This window comes from Lycorma delicatula, chromosome 1 (genome assembly GCF_047948215.1).
Source record: "Lycorma delicatula isolate Av1 chromosome 1, ASM4794821v1, whole genome shotgun sequence".
In the NCBI taxonomy this organism is placed as follows: Eukaryota; Metazoa; Arthropoda; class Insecta; order Hemiptera; family Fulgoridae; genus Lycorma; species Lycorma delicatula.
In genome coordinates, this window is record NC_134455.1 from 331698812 (window position 1) to 331721171 (window position 22360).

The window sequence follows — 22360 nt, forward strand, 5'->3', positions numbered from 1 at the left end:
TGTGAATGTAAATAAGGCATGTGAATATTAGGAAATTCAAATTATTGCGAAGAGTCCTCATGAAGCATCTAACATCTGCCTATCTCAGCTACTTCACAAAACAAACGCCGTTTTTTTAACTAGACTTATCTCGACATACTAAAACTACAAACTTCTACGTATGTGTCAAGTATTTATACTTATTAGATAGAAACAAAGCCTGTCATTAAGTCTGACCAGGGTTGTAGCGCAATAATGTAACTATTAATTAGCGGGCTTCTAAGTGTTGAGTTATATTTCTGTTACTGATCGTCAGAACTAAGTCTGGATACTAAGTCTTAGAAGTGCTGTAAAAATAATAACGTGTGATTCAGGCTTCCAAGTTTTAACGTGTCCGGTCTTTCCCTCAACGGGTCGGTATAATTTACTGATCAATGCTATTCATAATGTTATATCACGTAGCTGATGGAAAACGTCATGCTCCAGTTAGCTGTGATTTAGTTACTGCTCTTCAAGCTTCAGTTGACGTATTTACTACCGTAAATTTTAGACGTCAATACGGTTCTTAGCAACTGTAGTAGCGAGTGTGTCGGCTTCTGGTGGATTTCCTGCCGCAAGGAATTCCAGAAGATAAACGAGATAGAAAAAGCTGCGGCTTTATCTGTTTTTTTTTTTTTTTGTAAAAGAAGTTAGTATTTTACCCACCTTTGCTGGCTGTGTAGTCGATTCTGATTACATGTGATTGATGAAACATCGGTTGAAAGCGGAGTTCCAGAATGAAGGTTAGTTGTTAAATTCAAGTTGCAAAGCATTAGTAATGCTCGGCCGGTTGATACGATGATTAGTATGCTGGCTTTTATATTAGCCGATCTTGGATTCGATTTCTGTTAAAGTTCTGGCATTTTTCACCTATCATTCCATCGATGTTTATCTTTCTCATAAAAGTAAAAGTAGTATCACGTCCAAGGTTAACACCACCTTAGTATAGAAGTATTAATAATAAAATAATATAAAAACTGCCAGTATCAGATGATCACAAGTTGTACTTTGCTATTTACGCTTGCAAAACACAAAATTAATACGTGGATCTCTCGATGCTCCTATATACTTCCCTTTCTTTTTCCTGTTTAGCCTCCGGTAATTACCGTTAAGATAATACTTCAGAGGATGAATGAGGATGATATGTATGAATGTAGTAAATGAAGTTGTAGTCTTGTACAGTCTCAGTTCGACCATTCCTGAGATGTGTGGTTAATTGAAACCCTACCACCAAAGAACACCGGTATCCACGATCTAGTATTCAAATCCCGAAATCCTGATTTGGGAAGAAACGTTCACCACTAGACCATCCTGGTGAGTCCTATGTACTTCCCTAGATAACTGCAAATGATGACTCGTCACGTTCTCTTGTAGACGTTATGCGGCGTTATGGCACAATTTTAAACTGAAGTGCAGAAATGCCGGTGTTTAGGTTAATATTTTTCATCTATTCCGACGATTACCCTTTCATTCCCTTTACATTCACGTCTGAATTAGTTTCATATCATATACTGAGTATCTTGAAAGTCGGTTTACTGACAAAAATTTTAAAGAATATAAATGATAATTTCTAAATTAGTGACCAGATGTAATTATTTATTTAAAATCTCGCAAAATTGTTTGCAGCCTACTTTTTCCAACTTATCATTAATGTTCACACTTTTTTATTTATTAACGTTATTTTTCTAGGCTATTTTGTGAAAAAAAGAAACTATTTTTCATAATTACAATTAAAAATCACATACCAAATGCATTTCAATGTCCATAAGTATAAAATTTTATCGGAACCCTCCTTACTTATAAGATGTACTTTCTGGATATTGCTTATGAGACGTGTAGAATTGAATATTTATTGTAAATATGTTTTTAATTTGATCGTTCTCTTCATTACACATTTCTCTGTTCAGTTTTACAAGTCTCAAAAGAGAGTTATTCCTTTTTTCTTGTTAGATCTTTTCCAACCTCTTCATGTACTAGTTGCAGTTTATTGTATATTAAATTTTTTTTGCACCTAAAAATTTTTTAATTTCTTTTTTTTCTGTACTGGTGTCAAATAACCTTTCTGGTTTTCACCCATTACAATTAATTAAAAGTGTACATCCGTACATACTGTACATCACGAATATATGCTACAACTACTCTTCCTGTCATTATTTTCGACTTTACTACAATTCTCGTTCAACAATCCTTTTGCTACTTTTAACTTAGTAGTAACTTAATTTATAAAAGCTGTATTTCGTATCTTCATCAACGTTTGCATTAATACAGTTTCAACCTTCTCCCTTGAAATATATAGAAATGCATTTCAAATAATACATTTAACATAATAAATAATATATTTCGAATAATGTATTATATCGCATTAACTACAATTTGTTATTTCTTGAACGGTTTTGCTGCTTTTAGATATCTTTCGAGGCCGAAATCTGTTTGAGAATCTATTCTACATTTTTTTTTATATTTCCTAGCTTTCCCGAATTCTTTTGCTGTCAATGTTTACCAAGTATTAAGTTCATTATCGTTTAATATCGATGACTCATATCAAACAAGCTTTCGAACTGTCTAGTAATTTCGAACAGTCTTGGTCGACTGCTAATGCTGAAGCGTCTTCGTTTCTTAAACAACTTTGTGTACAGTTCGTATGTAGATCAGACTCGGGCTGTATAAAATAAAAATAAAAACTCTTTATGAACATCGTCGTGATGCTTAATTTTAAGATAACTTTGGAATCAGAATCGTGATTCTTTATTTATTTTTACTTTTCCTTAAATCGTCTAGTAATTTCTTGCGGAGCGACTTCGTTATTTAATAAATACTCCCGCTAAATAATGCATACCTTATTCTGGTAATATAAAAGCCCACTTGTTCCACCTTCTGCCACTACGAATATACAATGGTGCAGAGCTAAAAGCGATTGTACAAAATAAATTTTTTTGCAAAACAGGTACGACAAAGATTCTGCAAATTTGAAGGTTTATTCTGTCTTCCTTTCGGTAATAAAAGTTGTTTGTGATACGCAAGTCAAGACGTAATTTTCGTCAATAATTTTCAAGGTGCAACAATTAATAAAAAAAATTTGTCTCCTGCATTTGTAGGAGATATTTTCCGAAAGTTTGACTTAATAAGGTTTCTTCAAGATCTATTAGGTAAGTTAAGTAGACGTACCTTTTTTTGAAGATGCCTCTGTAGCCAAATAAAAAGTGTTATTGTTGTAAACAAGCAATAGTTGTATTGTCTTTTAAAGTTTCGTTGTTGAAAAGTCGTCTTTTTTTGTTATATAAAAGGTATTTTTTTTTTTGCTTTCTGTACAGGCAATAAAGAGATACAATAAGCTTTATCAGTACACGTTCACAATATTTATCAAATTTTTACAGAAGTAAAACAAATTAGTTCAACTATCCTTGTTTGTGTATATTCGCTCATTTTGAAGAAAGGAACGTTTTATAAAAGTTACAGGATGAATTTTAGGTTAAGTCTTCCAAAAAAAAAAAATAAATAAATAAATAAAGTTATAATAATAATATTTATATAAGAGTATTATAATAATAATTTTTAATATTTATTCGATAGTTTAGGATACATTTAAACAAAAAAAGCAAAAAAAAAAGTTCGGAAAAATCAAAACCAAAGTCTAAAAAACTGGATATAACTTTTGAGGAAATTCTTTGTGAAATTTCATAAACATGAAATTTCCCACCTTCTCAGGATGTTATTTTGAAAAAATATTCGAAAGATGAAAATTAAATTTCTTTAAATTGCAAAAATATCTCTTCCTTGTGCATAACTTAATTAAAGTAAGTTACTTACTTACGTAAGTAAGGTACTTTGAATCGATTTGATCATATAGGCTGCAATCTTCTCGATGGAGTTCACCATCACAAAGCGTTCACTATCTTGAGTTACTGATAAACATGTGTATACTCATGGTTATCTCACGATTTTTGTTTCTAAAAATGCATTTAAAAATTGAAGGGGAAATTTCTACGAACATTTGAAAATTATATCTATTTTAATAATCAGGCACGGTTAATAAGAATTATAAAAAATTCTTTAGAGCTATTGTATTATTTGACATGATGTAGTCATATTTATTACATTATTCTTTTCTTCCTTATTATAAAGAATGAATTTAATGAGTTTTGGACAATAGTCCAAACTTTCTTGTGATAACAATACATTCGGGTTTTCTTTTTTCCTAACAAATAATTTTATCCTTACTCTCGAGTAAGATATTTAACTTTCTGTTATACAATTTTCTAAAATATTAATACTTCAATGTACAATCACAGGGTATAGTAGCGTTTCTCAACCTTTCAGTATTTGCGACCCAGTTTTCAAACATAATTCTCTTCACGCCCCCCCATCACATACAGTAATAATGTATACAATAATAATGTATTTTTGACGCTAAAATTACACTACGTTCTTAATTACAAACCTTAAAAATTACCGAGAATAAGTAAATTTATTGATATTTGGCAACACCGATCCGCTGCATTGACGAAACCAGAATCGATGCCTCTCTATTGCTCTCTGTCTTACTTCCACCATATCGGACATTCTCGCGGGTTCAAGAGAAATTCCGATTTGTCTCGAACATTCTGGAACGTCTGCGTAAAAGTGTATAAATGCTGCAACTAGTTCAATTTCAGCCAGTCTCAGTCTAGTCGATCCTTCTATCGCTATTATCTATCGTGAATGCGTACGTTGTAATTTGCGAATTAACTGCAATTCACTATATTTAATATTCACCGCAGTAGATTTATGCAAAATCGTGGATAAATTTTTAAGCCAGCACTAGACGATAGTGAAGCATCAACAATTGCACAGACGAGCGCGGTTCCAAAAATAAAATCAAGAATGCTTAAATTTTGGATTTACCAGTACTGAAGTAAATGAAGAAGAAAGGACTCTGTGTGTCATTTGTTCAAACCCCCGAGAATTCTTCGGATTAAAATTAAAGTCTTATGAAAAGCAAACATCATTAAAAAAAAAAAACTTTGTGAATGAAAAAGCTTTATTTGCCTCTTACAAAGTTTCATGTAAAATAGCCAGACGTAAATTGGTGAAGAGCTTATTTTACCAGCTGCAATTGAGATTGTAAAAACTATGTAATAATTTCGCCAAACAATTGTAGTTCATGGCTCTATCAAATGATACTATTGCCCGTCGAATCTGAAGATGTACAGCATCAGCTTTTCGGGAAGTTGCCTGACAAATTGTTTTTAATTCAGCTTGATGAGGCAACAGATAGCAATAACGATGGTCATTTCATCGCCTATGTTCGATTTTGTGATGGTATGCTAGCAATAGCAGAACTACTTTTCTACAAACTAATAGAACTCAAAGCAACAGCACTCGCAATATTTGCTATTTTAAATGCCGCTATAATCGAGGCAAACGTAGAGTGGAAAAATTGCGTCGAAATATGCACCGATGGTGCTCGTTCAATGTCTGGAAGATTCCAAAGTATAAAACACTTTTGAAACAAAAATCACAGTATGTTAGAACACATTGCATGATCCACAGAGACGTTCTGGGTTCCAAAGAAATGAGTCGTGGTCTGAATATTGTGCTAACGATGGTTGCAACCGTAGTAAATTATACAAAAATGAGACCCCTAAAATCAAGACTCTTTTCTGCACTTTGTAAAGATATGGGTACAGTACATTCATCGTTATAATTTTATTGCGAGGCAAGATGGTTATCACGTGGGAAAATATTTGCAGTGTGATTGTGAAGAGATGAAATCGTCATTTTTCTAGAAGAGGAAAACCGACCGGAAGTCGAGAACTTTCGAGGCGGTAATGGAATTGAAAATTAATGCTTTTTGTAAAAACTGGAATTGTGGAGCAGAAATTTAAACCAAAAAAAGTTAAAAATGTTTGCAAACGTAGATGAATGTGTTAAAACTCATAAGGTTGAAGAACAACATGTAAAAGTTGTTTTTGTAACCACTAAAAATCATTTAGCTAAGCTGGCAAAGAATCTTAAAAAGTATTTTCTTGCTGACGACAACTTGGTAGCACGTTACAAGTGGGTTAGGGATCCATTTCAAAATACTCCCGAAGGGCTCTCAACTGCCGAAGAAAAGGCTTACATAGATTTCACGGCAAGTGGTGAAAGCAAAAGACAATTTAGTAATAAATCACTCTTTGAAATTTGGTCAGGGGTGGATGATGACTTTTCTACACTGAAAACAAGAGCATTTCATATACTATTACCAATTTCAACATCCTACCTTTACGAAACCGGATTTTCTGCAGTGGCTACTTTGAAGACAAAATATAGATCTAAGCTAAATATAGAAACAGGACTGAGTGTTTATTTCTAATATTAAACGTTCCTTCGAAAAACTTTGCTCTGCAAGACACGCGCAAAAATCGGATGAACCTTTGCGCATATGTGTTGCGCAAGGTCTCTAGTATGGCCTTCAATCACACCGCGTCACTTCGTTTAGTTCTGAACACGCAGCTAGCACGTAAACATATCTTCAACAATAGCATCTCCCGCCAAGTGTGAAGTGCGTGCGGTAATTCGGGCTGAGGGGTGTAATGCGGCTGAAATTCATCGACGAATGAGTAATATGTACGGTGAAACTTGAATGAGTGACAGCAAAGTGCGACAATGGTGCAGGAACTTCAAGCAGGACGTACAGATGTTCATGATGCAGGCGGTCAGGGAAGGAAGCGAGTGTCAACCGATGATCTCGTTGAGCGAGTGGATGAGGCAATTTGAGAAAATCGTCAGTTCACAATTTCTGTATTGAGTGATTCGTTTCCTGAAATTTCAAGGGTAGCTTTCTACACCATTGTGAGTGAGAAACTTCAGTACCGCAAACTGTGTGCGAGATGAGTTCCCAAGATGCTGTCCGACCATCTCAAAACAATGAGAATGGACGCCTCCCTAACGTTTCTCCTGCGCTACCAGAATGAAGGAAAAAATTTTTTGAACAAAATTGTCACAGGGGACGAGACATGGGTCCATTTCGAAACTTAAGAAACAAAAGAACAATCCAAACAGTGGATACATTCTCATTCTCCCAGTAAACCAAAGAAGTTCAAGCGAACCTTCTCCAGCAGAAAGTGTATGGCTACTGTGTTCTGGGACCGAAATGGAGTTCTCTTGGTGGAATTCATGGAATGTGACACAATCATCACTGCAGCCTCATACTGCGTGACTCTTCAACGTCTACGAAGGGCAATTCAGATTAGCGGAGAAGAATGTTGTCATCAGGTATTGTCTTTCTCCATGACAATGCTCGGCCGCACGCTGCAGCTGTAACAAAGAAACTCCTGCAGCGTTTTCGTTGGGAAGTGTTTGATCACCCACCATACAGCCCGGACTTGGCTCCATCCGATTTTCACCTCTTTGCTCACATGAAACGATGGCTAGGGGGATAACATTTTAGCACAGACATCGAGCTGCAGACCAGCGTAGAAACATGGCTGAAAACACAGGCGGCTCCGTTCTATCACGAGGATATTGAAAAGTAGGTACCACGCTATCGGAGTGGCGACTATGTAGAGAAATAGCGTAACTATGTAAGTACTTGTTACAAATAAAACATTTTTTATTTTCACTGTGGTTTTAATTTCGTGACCGATCGGACCTTGAAAAAGATAACCGTCGTATTTAAGAGGATGGCTGAAAGGTACAAGGAAGGCTTTGCCATTTAGTGTATCCATGTTTTGGCGTGAATTAAAGGATCATATAACCGATTGTTACTTTTGTTTAACAAGTATGTCTGGAATTTCTAAAAAATCTTAAGATACTGTAAAATATCCTTCATTGCAAGCTGCAATCAGGTCTGTACCTCACAGTGAAATTATTCCAGTTCCTGAGCCACCTGTGAATGTATGTTTGTGAAAACAGCGATGAAGAATTAGGCAGTACTGAACAAGATAACAATGGTTTTGATTTTGAATTATCTTCCAACAAGCCACATCTTATATCGCAAAGTGAATTAAATGACTTGGTTAGGGATTTAAATTTATAAAAAAGTCAAGCTGAACTGTTAGAATCAAGACTGCAAGGTTGGAATTTACTTCAGAAAAAGACAACAGTTTCGGGCTTTCGAAACCGAACAAAAGAACTTTCTCAGTACTTTATTGATGAAAATAATTGGGTTTATTGCACAAATATTGATGAGCTTATGTTGCACTTAAGACAAATTCATAAACTGAGGACTGGCACCTTTTCATAAATTCGTCCAAGTATAGTTTAAAAGTGGTTCTAGTACACAACGGTAACAAATACCCTTCAATACCAATCGCTTATGGTATTAATTTGAAAGACATTCTTGAAAAAATAAATTATAAAAAACAAAGCTGGAACATATGTGGCGATTTAAAAGTTATAGCTATTTTGTTAGGCATGCAGTTAGGCTATACTAAGTACATGTGTTTTCTTTGCGAATGGGACAACCGAGCTAGGAATAAACATTATTTTACCAAAGAGTGGAAGAAACGAGACAACTTAACTCCAAATGGGAAAAATATTCATGATATAATAATATCATAATATTATTCATGAACCCAAAAAAATATTTTTATTCCCTTTCCATATCAAGCTAGGATTAATGAAACATTTTGTAAAAGCAATGAAGAAGGATAGTCCCGGATTTTTGTACATCAGACAGAAATTTCCAAATATAAGTGAAGGAAAAATTAAAGAAGGAATATTTTTTGGTTCTCAAATAAGTTCGTCAAAAATGATATATTTAACTCGATGTAAAATAGTGTAGAAAGTGCAACTTAGGCTTCATTGAAAGACGTTTGCAAAATCTTTATCGGCAAACAAAAATGTGACAATTACCACGATATTGTTGATCAACTTCTTACTTCATGCAGAGCTATGGGATGTAATATCTCTTTGAAAATATGTTTCCTCCACTCACATCTGGAGTTTTTCCCGGACAACCTCGGAGACGTAAGTGATGAACACGGTGAACGTTTCCAAAAAGACATTTCGGTGATGGAAAGCCGCTATAAAGATAAACGGAATACTAACATGCTAGCCGATTACTATTGGATATTAATTCGGGATGCGCCTAAGGCTATTTATAAAAGAAAAGCATCAGCGAAATCATTCCAACACAGGTATAGCCCATACAAAATTAAAAATTTTACAGATTTCAACTATGTTTTCCCTAATTTTTTTTAAACGTAATTTATTCAAAACTAAGGGTGATAGAAAAATTGTATTTACAGATCTGTAATGTACGCATAAAGCGATTCAAGAAATGGTATCACACTTAGAGAAACATTAAAAATTTTTTTTGCCTATCACTGTAATTATTAAACTTGTTTTTAATTTAGTATTGATAAGTTAATTATTAAACACATTGTGCAGTACTGATACAACCCTATTTATAAGTGTATTATATTGGTATAAATGTGTATTTTATTATTTATTATGTCAGAATGTATTTTGTTTTGCATTCCTTTCAGTAAATTAAAATTTTTTTTAATATTTTCTTTTCGATATGCTCGTGGCCCCTAGGGGACGCGCCCCACAGGCTGAAAAACACTGGGCTACAGTATACTGAATCGTGTGCCTGCACGTTAAAATGTAACGTTATATTATCAATATCATGGCATTTTTCATTATATATATTGAAATAAATATAATCTCAAATTATATTTAATTTTTGTCTTCATGTTAGTTGTGATAGTCATTTTTCACTATTTTTTTAATTTTATAATTAAATTTAGGAAAAACAAGAAGAAAAGTTACTCGCAAAAAACAGTCGATAATAACTCTGTTCGGATCATTGACAGTAATTGGACTTTTGATGAATTTTTTGGCCCTTTATCTGACTTGAATGACTCACAAAATTTTATTCTTTGTAATCTCCTTCATATTGAAATTTAGTGTGACGGTGTAGTTATTTTTGGCTGAAATAAATCGAGCATAATGAAACTCTGAAACGGTAAGTTTTTTGTGGCATCTGACTATTATTAAATAATTCTGCCCAAAATATGAAGAGCAATAAATATGAGACCTATCGTGTAATGAATGTACTAGATGAAGACGGGTTCAGTATCGAAAAACATATTCTCTCTTTTTCTTTTTAACCTCCAGAACTACCGTAAGGTATTACATCAGAAGATGATGATGTATGAGGATGTGTGAATGTAAATGAAGTACAGTCTCACGTCGACCGTTCCTGAGATGTGTGATTAATTGAAACCCAACCACCAAAGAAAACCAGTATCCACGATCAAGTATTCAAATCTGTATAAAAGTAACTGCCTCTACTGGAATTTGAACCTTAAATCTGGACTTCGAAATCAGGTGATTTGTGAAGACGAGTTCTCCGCTAGACCAAACCGGTGGGGTATCAGAAAACGTACTAAAAAAAAAGCTATTTTACCCCTCCAATTTATCCGTGGAACGTAGGAAGAAAACTACCGACATGACATTTATGGAAATCAATAAGCCGTATTAGAATAAGCGTTTAAAAGATAAAATGAAACGATTAAATGTGTAATGAAATAAATGTTTTAAAGAAAACCTGGTTGAAGAGTAGAGGAAGAAGAATCTTTACAGAATTTATTCTGTTCAAGAATCGGATGATGGGAGTAAAAAACAATGAAATGAAAACTCAGGACCATATATGATTTATATAAGCGTAAAAGAATACTAAACACACTTCCGGCCAAGTACTAAACTTCTTTAAATATTATTCTGACAACGTGTGAAATAAATTATACTCGTATATTTCATATAAGAAATACATGAATACGATACAAATTGGATTAATAGTAAATTATTAATCTTACTGGCATTTTTTTTATAACATAAATTCACAAATCTTTTAAGTTACGTTACACGTGAAATAGTTCATCTCTTAAGAAACAATTATTTAATTTGATTTATTTCTTTGTTCTTTCTCACAGTCCGAGTACTTTTATCGAATTAAATTGTCGGTAAAAATAATTTCACTTTGTTGGAATTAATACAGTAATGCGTTAAATTTTAATCGGTGAACTGTTTATTAGTGATAAGCTCAATATATTCATTGATTATCAGTATTATAATCCGTGCCCTCAATACAATTTACAAAGTAGATTTATTGAAATTATTAAAAAACAAAAATAGGCACATTTTCACGTTATCGCTTACATACGAGTTATATTCTGAGATACACCGATAATATAGTACATTTTTGCCGAATATATCAGAATCGAAGCGTTAAAATTATTATTTTTTAATCATAAAAAATAGGTTGCTCTTACTGGTACGGACAATGTGCCGGATGTGCATTGATAGTTCTTTTCACAGCTTGTACCAGACCAGTGTTAACTATTTGTAAGTTAGTCGTGTTTCAGAGAGGGGTGACCGCGTAGCGTTAGATCGACAAGGGCTGCTCGTGCTCACTGCTCACGTGTGTTTAGAGCCGCTTGCGCGTGAGAGTTGTTGTATATTGATTGTGACGCAATTTGGTCTCCGCCATTCTGTTAACTGTGGTGGAAGAGTCGAGTGGCATTATTGTTATCAGGTGTCAATCATGAGGTTACAATATCATCCTCGGACTTTACGGTGTGGTAATTAAACTCTGGTGGGGGACTGGTGGGGAGTTATACAGACACAACTGCTATAAATACTCATACTAGAGCTAGTGATCGTCAGTCAAAAAGAAGTTTGGATTATTAAGCTAGGTTAAGGAGGAGGAGAGTTTTCTACATCGAGCGGTAACTGGTTTATGGGTAAGTTGCAAACAGATATAATTTTATTTTTTTCTTGTTTCGAGTAATAATGTATATTTTTTATTAGGAGCAGTACCAATTACATCATACGTAATTTTTTTAACCTGACTGTACTTCAGTAAATGGTGATTGCATGACGTCAGTGAAAAAGACCTCGTGGCATTGAACAGATTTCACAACTCACGAATCGTATTATTTGGGTTTCTCCCTTTATTACAGAATTACTAATCAAAGAATATGATATTAATATATTGTTTACTGTTGTGAATTACGTTTTATAATATTCGAATTCTTTTTTGTCCGTATGCGTTTGCTGAAGTAAATGTAACGGATAACAATATTAGGTAATAGGTCTGTAATAACCTGTTTTAGTTTGTTATTTCCGGTTGGTTATAACCTAATTTTATTTTTTATAATTTGGATATTTACAGTTACCGAACTATCAGTTTTTAAAAGTAAATCAGTGAATCAAATTGTACACCCTAGCTTAGAGATAAAAAATAATTATATATATATATGTTATCGTATTGTAAAAAACAAAGTGGTTCGTAGAATTAATTATAAAAAAGGGAAACGTTAAAGATTAATTATTACAATTAAGACAATTGTCACTGCATTACAAATGTTTTAAATAGTTTTTATTTTAAAAGCAAAAGAAAACTTTCTTGTTAAAAAAACAAGTTTTTATAAATGTATAACGTGATTCGTCCATGTTAAAATGTATTCGTGTTTTTTTCTTTCAAGAGACGTCTAGCCTCCCCTATTTTACCGTTTGACTTATTTTTTTGAATACTAGATCGTGGATACCAGTGTCTTTTGGTGGTTGGGTTTCAATTAACCACATCTCAGGAATGGTCGACCTGAGACTGTACAAGACTACAACACTTCATTCAGATTCATCATATCATCCTCTGAAGTAATACCTTACGGTGGTTCCGGAGGCTAAACAGAAAAACTGTATCATAAAAGTAAACAATTTTTTTTAAGGAATACAAACAATTCTTGTAGCACTTAATTTCTTAGGTTAATAAATATATTCGAATGATTTTCTTAAAGTTGGGAGTTCTAAAATTATTAAAATAAAATGCTTCTTGGCACAGTTCAAACATTATATGATCTTTATATAAATAATTAGTAAACCGTTTTTATTTCCATCAACATTTAATTTATTTTTTCTTCTTGGATAATAACGCTTTGAAGAATGTGCATTGTACATGTACAACGCAACATTCAGATCAGCTCAACTAGCATTCGTAAATAGACAAATCTTTGTTTTAATTTGGAATTTGAATTGCTTTGAGCTTTAATTGGCGCAAGTTCAAAATTTTGCCATGCGCAATATACACGCGCATTTGGTTTAATTCCAAGAAAAGGTATATCTTTCGTGATGATTATTATTGTAAACATGAAATATAAACGTCGGCTATATCGAGTTTGTTGATACGTTGCAGAGTATTCATAAAAAAATTAATTCCTTGTTCATGTTCACTTGAGGTATTAATATTTACTAATACGGTTTTCCGCTTCGTATTTTCCACGAAATAAGAAAAATGAATATTCTGGTTCAATAATTATGAGCAATATAATTAGTATATTTTTGATTATTACAAAAACAATAATACCTAAATGAATTTATTTGATAACTAATCAAAGTACGAATTACTCATTTCCTGTTATTCCGATGACTCATTCTTTTGTAAAAACCTCAGGTATAAATCTGAAGCAGGGAAAGGTTTTGTTCTACACAATAATTTACAGTTAGCTATACCCTTATCCTTGGTTCTGAGGCTTCTGAATTATTTTACGTGATATTTTAAAATATTTTATTACCGTTGCCGAATGAATAAATTATACTATGTTGTGTTAGCTGTTATAAAGTAGGTTTTAATTAGTTTCTTTTTTATATTATCCCTATTCTGTAAGTAATTAAACTTCAAGCCAGTTATTATGTCTTAACGTCCATTTAACTTTTCTGGCCAATGACTAGCGAGTTTTTTTAAAGTAATTTATTTTGGGTTTATTACTTACTGGAATCTTACCTTATTGTTTGTGTATTACATAAATTAATAAATTTCTATGATAACCGACATTCCTTGGCATTAAATAATTTTTATCCTTGGGGTTTCATGAGTGGACCGATTACCATTCGTACAATTAAAACCTTTTATTTTGACACGACCTGAGAATCTTTTCTCAAATAAAATGTCAATTTTACAATTACTGTACAAAATTCTCATGAAAAAATGTAAGTTTTACAATTACTCTAACAGTACACTTAAATTGTTTTTCTGTTGTATTATGCTATAAATTAACTACCTGATGAGTTTTTTTTTTACGATCAATATTGAGACAAAGCTATTCTCATCTGATTACTCTGGATGTACTATTGTCTTCACAGCTGATTTTTTTTTACATTATGTATTAAAGGTTTTTAATTTAATATTTTTTTTTAGTTACCACATTCCTGCAATACTGAATTTCACAACTTTTAATTTTACAAGTAAAGAATTAATACAAATAATCGTGCAGTATGTCATGTTATGTGTAATATTTATATTTACTCTGAAGTAAACAAATTTTATTTTTAGAATGCAGCAAGCAGAAATTGTTGCCTTGGCAACAGTAGTAAATAAAATATTTTAGTTACTTTATTCATTAGCAAATGGGAAGGAAAAAAATTGTAATATGGCATTAGATGTTAAAAACGACAGAAAAGCTGGTATTAAAGTTTGAAAATTCATTGTAGAGTACTGTATATTATTACTATTTATCATTTATAACTAATGACAATTTAATGTCAATAGTGCTGTCTTTAGATATTTTTTGACAAAATTGAAAAAAAATTTGGCTTCAGTAAGCTGTTCAAGATAGCAATCTTGACAAAAAAACAAGTTATGAAAATAACAAGCATGGAAAGCAATTTTGAAAACCAAGAAAAGTAGCCAAATTACAACAGATGCTGTGGCTTAGGAATTTATGCTTGGTAGCCTATCCTACCAGTCAGTTTAGAAAATGATGAAATCTTTGTCACTTTAATAATAAATTACATTGCATATGATGGCTTTTAAAAATATTTATTTTTTATAGTATTTGAAATCACGTTTAACACTCTTATGTTTGATTTTATAATCTTTTTTGAAATAATAATTGTTTTGTTTGCAGAGCGAGAGAAAAATTTGTTAATATCGGAACCCCCTGTGGAGGCCATTGGCTGCTGCAGGGATGAGAATGGTTATGTGCCAACAGTTGGTCGCTGGGGCTGCGAATGGCCAAGTTGACTCGAGACCGAAACTGCAAAGTGGGGGCTGGGGGGAGAGTGGCCGCAAGACCACCCTCTTCCTCTCCCTCAATGGGATACACCTCGGGTGGCCCTGACCCTGCCTACTGTTGAGGCCTATGAAGAATTGGCATTGACTGTTGAGTTGACTGTGCAACAGCTAATCAGTGCTCACAAATATAATACAGTTGGCAACTTTGTCAGGTAAAATAACTTTTATTTTTTAATTGAATTAAAATTACAGTTACTGAAATAATTTAGTTTCACCATTACTGAACACAATTTTAAATATTTTTAATGCTTTAACTCTGGTAAAACATGATACATCTTATGCCTATCATTTTTCAATTCTTTTTAATGTTTTAATAGGTTCTACCAGGCGTATAAAAGGAGTAGGGAAACCAGCTTGAGACATTTCTACCGGGGTTACAAACCAGTAATAACTGAGGAGCACCACACTTGTGTAGGTCTGGGAATTGAATTGTTACGTAGATTATCAGCTTTAGACAGTAGATTTCCTGGTTTGTCAAACCTTCTATATTTGGTATCATGTGAAGAAGCAGTTGATAATGCAGACCTGTATGTCAGTGAAGATCCAGATCCACGGTCCACAGAGAAGGAACATGTTCTAGTTGCACTCAAACTTCTGATTGCAGGGCGTCCTGGAATACTGCTACTTGATCCTGGTTACCATGTAGCTCGTGTTGTAACTGTCATGGCTGATGAAATGTATCCTCACACAGGTACGCATATATATTTTTATGGTTTTTTTCACAATTATTTTCAGATTAATTCACTACACAAAACATTTTTCATGTACAATTTACTCTATCATCTGCAAAAGTTACAAACTTTTCTCCTGTTTGTCTTATTAAATCTTGAAAATGTTGTACTTTTGTACGTCATACAATATTATAGAGCTTTGATGATTTTCATATTAATATATAGGTTATGAATTTTAAAAAAAACTTATTTAAAACAGTTCAAAAAGGTGCAAATAAAAATGAAAACAATAATTGTCAAAAATGTTTACCTCTCCTGGTGTAGTTGCAATATAGTATACACTAAAGGCAGATGTATGATAATAGAAGCACACTTCACCCACCTATTTTTTTTTTTGAGATCCAGGGGTCGTGAAATGTTGAAATACTAAAAAACTAGTAGTAAATTTGGATTGTTCGTGTATATAAATGACTTTTCCCTCTCTCTCTGCGCGCGTGCGCCCTTGCAATTTTACATAGCATTTATTTGTCAATAACTGCAGATTGATTGGCCGAAAAAAATCTTAAAATTTGGCATGATTAATTCTATATAATATGGAGCACTGATGCTGTTAAGACTTGAGAGATGATAGGATGATGCTGTTAAAACAGAAGATGAGTTAAATGTACCCTTACTGCCAGGAAAATTGAACAGTACTGGTGCCTTTCTTTTTGTTTGTATTGGAAAGTATTGAGAAGTTTACAAAAACATGCTAATTTTTGTTTTTTAATTATAGGTTGGTTTACGCAGTCAAAAGAAGGTGATTCTAAAAAAGATTACAACTACAGTTTTGCTCCGAGTAAAAAATATGTGATTTGGCGAGTTCGTGAAAAACGAGGCCTGTCTCCAGAAAAAATGTCTCATAGTGTGATATATATTGAAAGACCCTTTAAAAATGCTGTTAATGTTGCTGAGCGGCGAAATTTAGTATACAATTTCAGAAGTTTACTTCAACGTGACACAAAGGGTCATCTCACTGCTGGTATCTATTTCCCCATCTCTGAATCTGGTCCTAATTTCTTCACCATCTTTTATCAAGAAAATGGATCCAAAAGGAGAGAAAAGCTGAATTTTAATTTGTTCAAGAACACAGACACGGTTAGTAATAATCAGTATTTTTTTTGTTCTTGCTTATGCAAGTTTTAGGAATTAGAATATAGCACTAATGGCAGTAATATTACTGCTGATATTTATGGTACATATATATTTATTTTTTTTAAATACATATATATTCTTTTTAATAATTCATTAACGTACTACCACTGTGTTAATAAAATTAAATATTACAGGAAATATAAATCAAAAACACATATAAATGTTATAAATATAAAACAGTAATACAGTTATATACTTAACCATAAATCTCTAATAAATCAATTTTTGTGGTATACCACATAGTTTGTATTGATTTCTTTAACTAATTAAAACATATTTACTTATATTGTCGAAATTGTTTCTGTTGTCCAGAATTGGGCAGCAGAATTTGCAAATATGTAAATAAAAAATTTTAAAAGAATAAAAATTTCAAGAGGTTGACAAATTATTCAATAGTTGAATTCAGTACCATTTGAAGATACTATCTGAAAATGGAACTGTCGAACCTTCAGTACGTCTTTGCACAGATTCTCTTGGTAATGGTTTTACTTCACAAGTATTATCTGTTAGCCTTATCTAAAATGTCTTGATAAGAGTTTTGCTTTTCTTCTGGCCTATATATATATTACAATATTATATATTAACATCTCTACTATACAATATGTAGGTATGTGTGTTTTTGCCAAAATGTTTTAAATTACTTTAATCTTCAGTCAAAAAGATTTATTTTTAATTTGTAGCCGATAAATGTTTAATTTATGGTTAACTTTTGGTTAACATTACTGTTAATATTTAAATCTGGAGTGATTCAATTCTTTTACATACTACAGTAATAATTTCATCATTCCTGTTACTTAAAGTAGTGATGTACAGGAAAAATAATTTCACAAGAAGAGTTCATTTTTATTACAAAGTATTTTTTGTTATAATTTAATTTAGTATGTAATATTCTGATGAGAAAGCACAAACTGAATTGTGGTGCTGTATCGATGGGAACTGTATTCTACTAAATAACATGCCAAACTCAACATAATGTTTAAATTGATATTAAAATATTTAAATTTTTTCAGAATTTGGATCCTGGAGTCGCACGAAGCATAACACTTTGTAACAAGCAACTAGGCTTAAAAGAAATGGGACTGTCTAACCTTTTACACATCTTGGCACAGATTATCTCTGACAATGGTTTTATTTCACAAGTGTTATCCATTAATCAAGACATCATAGATATGGCTGATGATAACTGAGTTTTGCTTTTCTTCTGGCCTTCATTAATATTATATATTTTAATTATCATGATTGTTTTATTCATTATTTTATAATACATTTTTCTTTTATTTTACAAAGTGATTCATTAAAAACTAATTTTGTAATTATGTAGGGAGGATGCATATATTTGCATATATATCAATAGTCATTTTTACCTTTTATGGCACAGTCATTTCAACTTTCATTCAATTCTATAAATGTGATTGTCTGTTATTTGTTTACTGATTTAAAATTTTGTTGGTGATTTGGTATATCTTTTTGCTTTAATATATCCTTACATTAGTTAACATTATTAATTATATTACCTTTACATGCTTCTATACAAAATCATTGTGCTGTGTGAGAGTTGCTTGGATCAAGTAAAAATAAACAGTTTAGAAGGGAAACATAATTGATTATTTGAACCTTTTCCAAGTTTCCTAATTCTAATGAAAGATGTGTATGGAGGTTGTTATGCAGTTGAAGTGATTGAGATTTGAATGCAAGAAAGCATAAAAAATTGATTATAAAGAAAAAGAAAATTTGATGCAGATTGGATTGTTAAAGCAGATAATAAGGAATTTGAATATAATAAATAAAATAGTAAAGAAATAAACAAATACTTGACACATAATTCATATTTTAAATACAGAACTTTCTTTCGCTGGCAAGAAATACTCATTAGAATTTCATAGTTTAATTAATTTTATTTATGAATTCCTCCATATCTACTTGTGTAATTAACAAGTGGGATATTAAAAAAGTTTTAATAGTTTTAACTATTGAAAAGTGAAAAATTTTTTTTTTCATATATGGACTTTGGCCATATGATGTAAATTTATTTTCTGCATCAACATTGTTTAGGTGCACTAATACACTAGAAATAAATTTAAAAAGTCAACTATACATAACATGAAATAGTTATTTGTAACTAAATAGTAAGAATCATAATAAACTAGTAAAAAAAATTGAGCATTATATGCTTAATCTGTACAACAAATTTTATCATGTGGAAAAATTTAACATTGTATGCAGAGGAGGAAATTAACCGTGAAATCTGATAAGATTTGAAACATTGAACTGTGCAACTTCCAGTCTCTCAGTATGTTTTATACTGTTACTTGCTTATTTTAAAGGCATTTATCATTAAAAATTTTAAAAAATATCCAACAAAATATGATTCCTTCATATTTTGCAATTATATAGGAGAGTACTTCTAAAATCACTGGATAATTTCATGAAGCATGAAATTAACCAGTGATTTTAGAAGTACTCTCCTGTATAGTTACAGGTGAAATAAATCTTGCACACAGTTCAAGTACTATATATCACCTTGGAATATGGTTCAATTTACCAGCCTGATAAAATTCAATTTTCCCCATCAAAATCAGAATTTCATCTGAAGAGTTCTACTTTGGGAAAAAATATTTATAGAACTTTGTGAATGTAATGAAAAGAAATATTTAAATCATAAATGATTTAAGACCAAAAATGAAGAATTTATCAATAAAGTTGGGTAAATCTTACCATTGCAGGCTGACCAGGAAGCTTTAAGAAAAATAAGTAGCTGGATACTTGTTAATTTTGGAATGTTACTACTATCCTTCCTCATATTTTTAGGATAAGGGAGGATAGGTAATGTGACACTTGGAATGCCTTAGAAAGTAAAGTATAGGCTTTTTACCCATTATTTTGGTTTTTTATTTTAGATTTAATCTATGAAATAGAAAATTATTTTCACTTTGAAATCAACTGTGTAAATATCTATTGCTTTTTGACCAAGTCCTTAGGGTCTTTATAGAGGAAAACATTTGAAGTTTGGTTCTGTTTAATGTAACTTACATTAAAATACATTGGAATGGTTGATAAGGATCAAGAGATGTCTTGAAGCCAGTGAACTTCTCTCCTACTGAAAGAATTTACTATAATGATCAACTTCCAGCAACCATGATCTGGCCAGGAATGTAATTGTAATGCTACAATACATATAGCAGCTACGTATTCTTTTTCTGCCCTCAATAAACTTAGACATATGAACCAGTTGAACAAATGTGGATTGAATTGTTATTTTTAGTAATTACACCAATGTCGCTGGTGGCATCATGGGCAGAGGCAACTTAGATGTCATACTCAGGTTTAAAAGTGATATCTGGTAAAGCTCATCAGGGGGTAGGTATGGTAGGGGCATCAGGGGCTAGGAAAAAAGATTTCTTTTGTATTCTTACCTGTTGTCAAAATGAATAGTGAATAGAAACAAATATTTTTACACAATCACTTTGCAATGGCTTAAGAAATTCGCTTATATTTTATACTAACTAGCCCTAAAATGAATATTTTTATTTTCTGACTCAAGTCTTCTTGCACAGCTTCTTACTGCTATTATAATCATCCATTGCCCAATTTTACTACATGGTCCAAGAGCTTCAGACTTGCTCAGTTTTACAATTGTACCTTTTTTGTTTTTATACCCAATTAAGTTGACTAATTTCTTTCTCTCCAAGCTTTCCTACTTTCTAAAACTTATTTCCTTATAGTTCCCCTCTTTGTTAGAAATTACCATGATTTGGTCACCTTCATTTACATTAATTTCTTCAATTACAGGAGCTGCTTGGTCCGGATGAATTTTAAATGTTACAATTCGGAATTTTTAAATTTTTTGTATTAAATACAAAAATATTGTGATTTATAACTAAGCGTATATTCCCAGCCTAAATTATTCATAAATTAAAACAGCACAAGGGCATAAATTAAAGACACAAGGGTAACATTTTATAATTGTTAGTATATGGCTAATATACAATTTTTTCTTTGTAATTTTTATATCTAAACTAGAAAGAATTGTTAGGAAGGGAGTTGCTCTAAATTGATTTATTCTTTATAATGGATAACCAAAGTTGGTTAAACCTTATAGGTTAGGTTTTAAATTTACCTGAGCTTACCATCAGATTCTAAAACATTTTCTTGTTTCATTTTTACTATCTCCATAATTCACCCTGCTCTAATATTCACAAAATAAAAGAAAATAGTACTTAAGGTATACTTAAGGTAATAAATAACCTTCTGTAATAGAATTTGGACCAAACTCTATTTGAAAGTTACTTCAGAAGTCAAATCTGAGATTTTATAAATTATAGTTTGCCTCCATTTAACGAGTTTTTGTGAAGGTAATTTTGTGATTAGGAAAAATTTGTTTTGTTACCTTAACATAGTGGGTTAAGTCACTTACCTTAACCACTCACTAACCACTTAACCACTCTGTACCCTCAATTATTTATTCTGACCTAATCATGGATTTATCACTCACTCTCTACCCTATAATTAGGCTATATCGCATTTAAACTGACATAATCAACTAAACTCATAGTAACTCTTAATAACCTCATTTTGGACTTAACACCCTTTAAACAGCAAGCAGATATTTAAAAATTTATCATCAGATGAATATTGTTTAAAATTTTTTAACTATGTAAATCGGTTGGACAATTTTTAATTGGTTCACAATGTTAAATGTCAATGGGTGGATAATAAGGTTCTAACCTAAAAGTATTGTGTATGATTGCAAGGAAAAAAAAACAAAAAAATTAGTATTGTATCCAGGTCAGGCATGGCATTTTCACATGCTACATATATTATCTATCATTCATCTCATCCTTTGTGGCAAATACTTAAAAGTGGTCCCAGAGGTTAAAAAAAAAATTGTTACAATTCTTCTAGTAAATAATTTTTTGAACTGTTTGTTATCTTTGGATAAGAAATAAATGACAGTTGTAAGAAGAAGACCAATGAATGGTATATGATTTTGAGATAAAACAAGGTTTCAGTGTCACTTCCCTGTGGTACTTTCATATACTTGTTGAAGTAATGACCTATATTTTACTTATACATTCTTGACAAATTTGTAAAATTTCAGCTGTCTGTCTATGGATAATCGGGTATAAATTTATTCAGTTGCTGTAAACCAGTCATATGATATTACTATACCCAAGTTTTTTCATCAGCAAGAAATATGAAATTAAATTGATTGCTTTATTGAGATTGCAAAAAAGTTGGAATCTTTTTCTTATCTACACTATGTACGCTTCTTAAATATTTTTTTGAAAACTAGAAAATCAGTAAACTATTTTTTCTTAGTCATAATGAAAGTTTGTCTATACATAATAGAAAATCTACGAAAGATTTAGACAATGAAATTTAGATTCATAGACTATGAAATCTATTTTTCATATTTTATATGAAAAATTTTGAA

General features: G+C 31.8%; 1 protein-coding gene across 1 annotated transcript; it reads left to right on the plus strand.

The window, feature by feature from the left end:
• Positions 1 to 425: 425 nt before the first annotated feature.
• On the plus strand, positions 426 to 18526 carry LOC142317887 (uncharacterized). The gene is made up of 5 exons (XM_075354428.1): positions 426 to 506; positions 15011 to 15213; positions 15379 to 15752; positions 16508 to 16869; positions 17937 to 18526. The coding sequence occupies exons 1-5, from the start codon at positions 426 to 428 to the stop codon at positions 18111 to 18113; spliced, it is 1197 nt and encodes a 398-aa protein (XP_075210543.1). The 3' UTR covers positions 18114 to 18526.
• Positions 18527 to 22360: the final 3834 nt, after the last annotated feature.

Bases quoted from the DNA above. Each gene is read 5' to 3' on its own strand.
- LOC142317887 (XM_075354428.1), top strand. From the start codon at position 426: ATGTTATATCACGTAGCTGATGGAAAACGTCATGCTCCAGTTAGCTGT. The intron at 15,214-15,378 runs GTAAAATAACTT...ATGTTTTAATAG, and splicing joins ACAGTTGGCAACTTTGTCAG to GTTCTACCAGGCGTATAAAA. The intron at 15,753-16,507 runs GTACGCATATAT...TTTTAATTATAG, and splicing joins TGAAATGTATCCTCACACAG to GTTGGTTTACGCAGTCAAAA.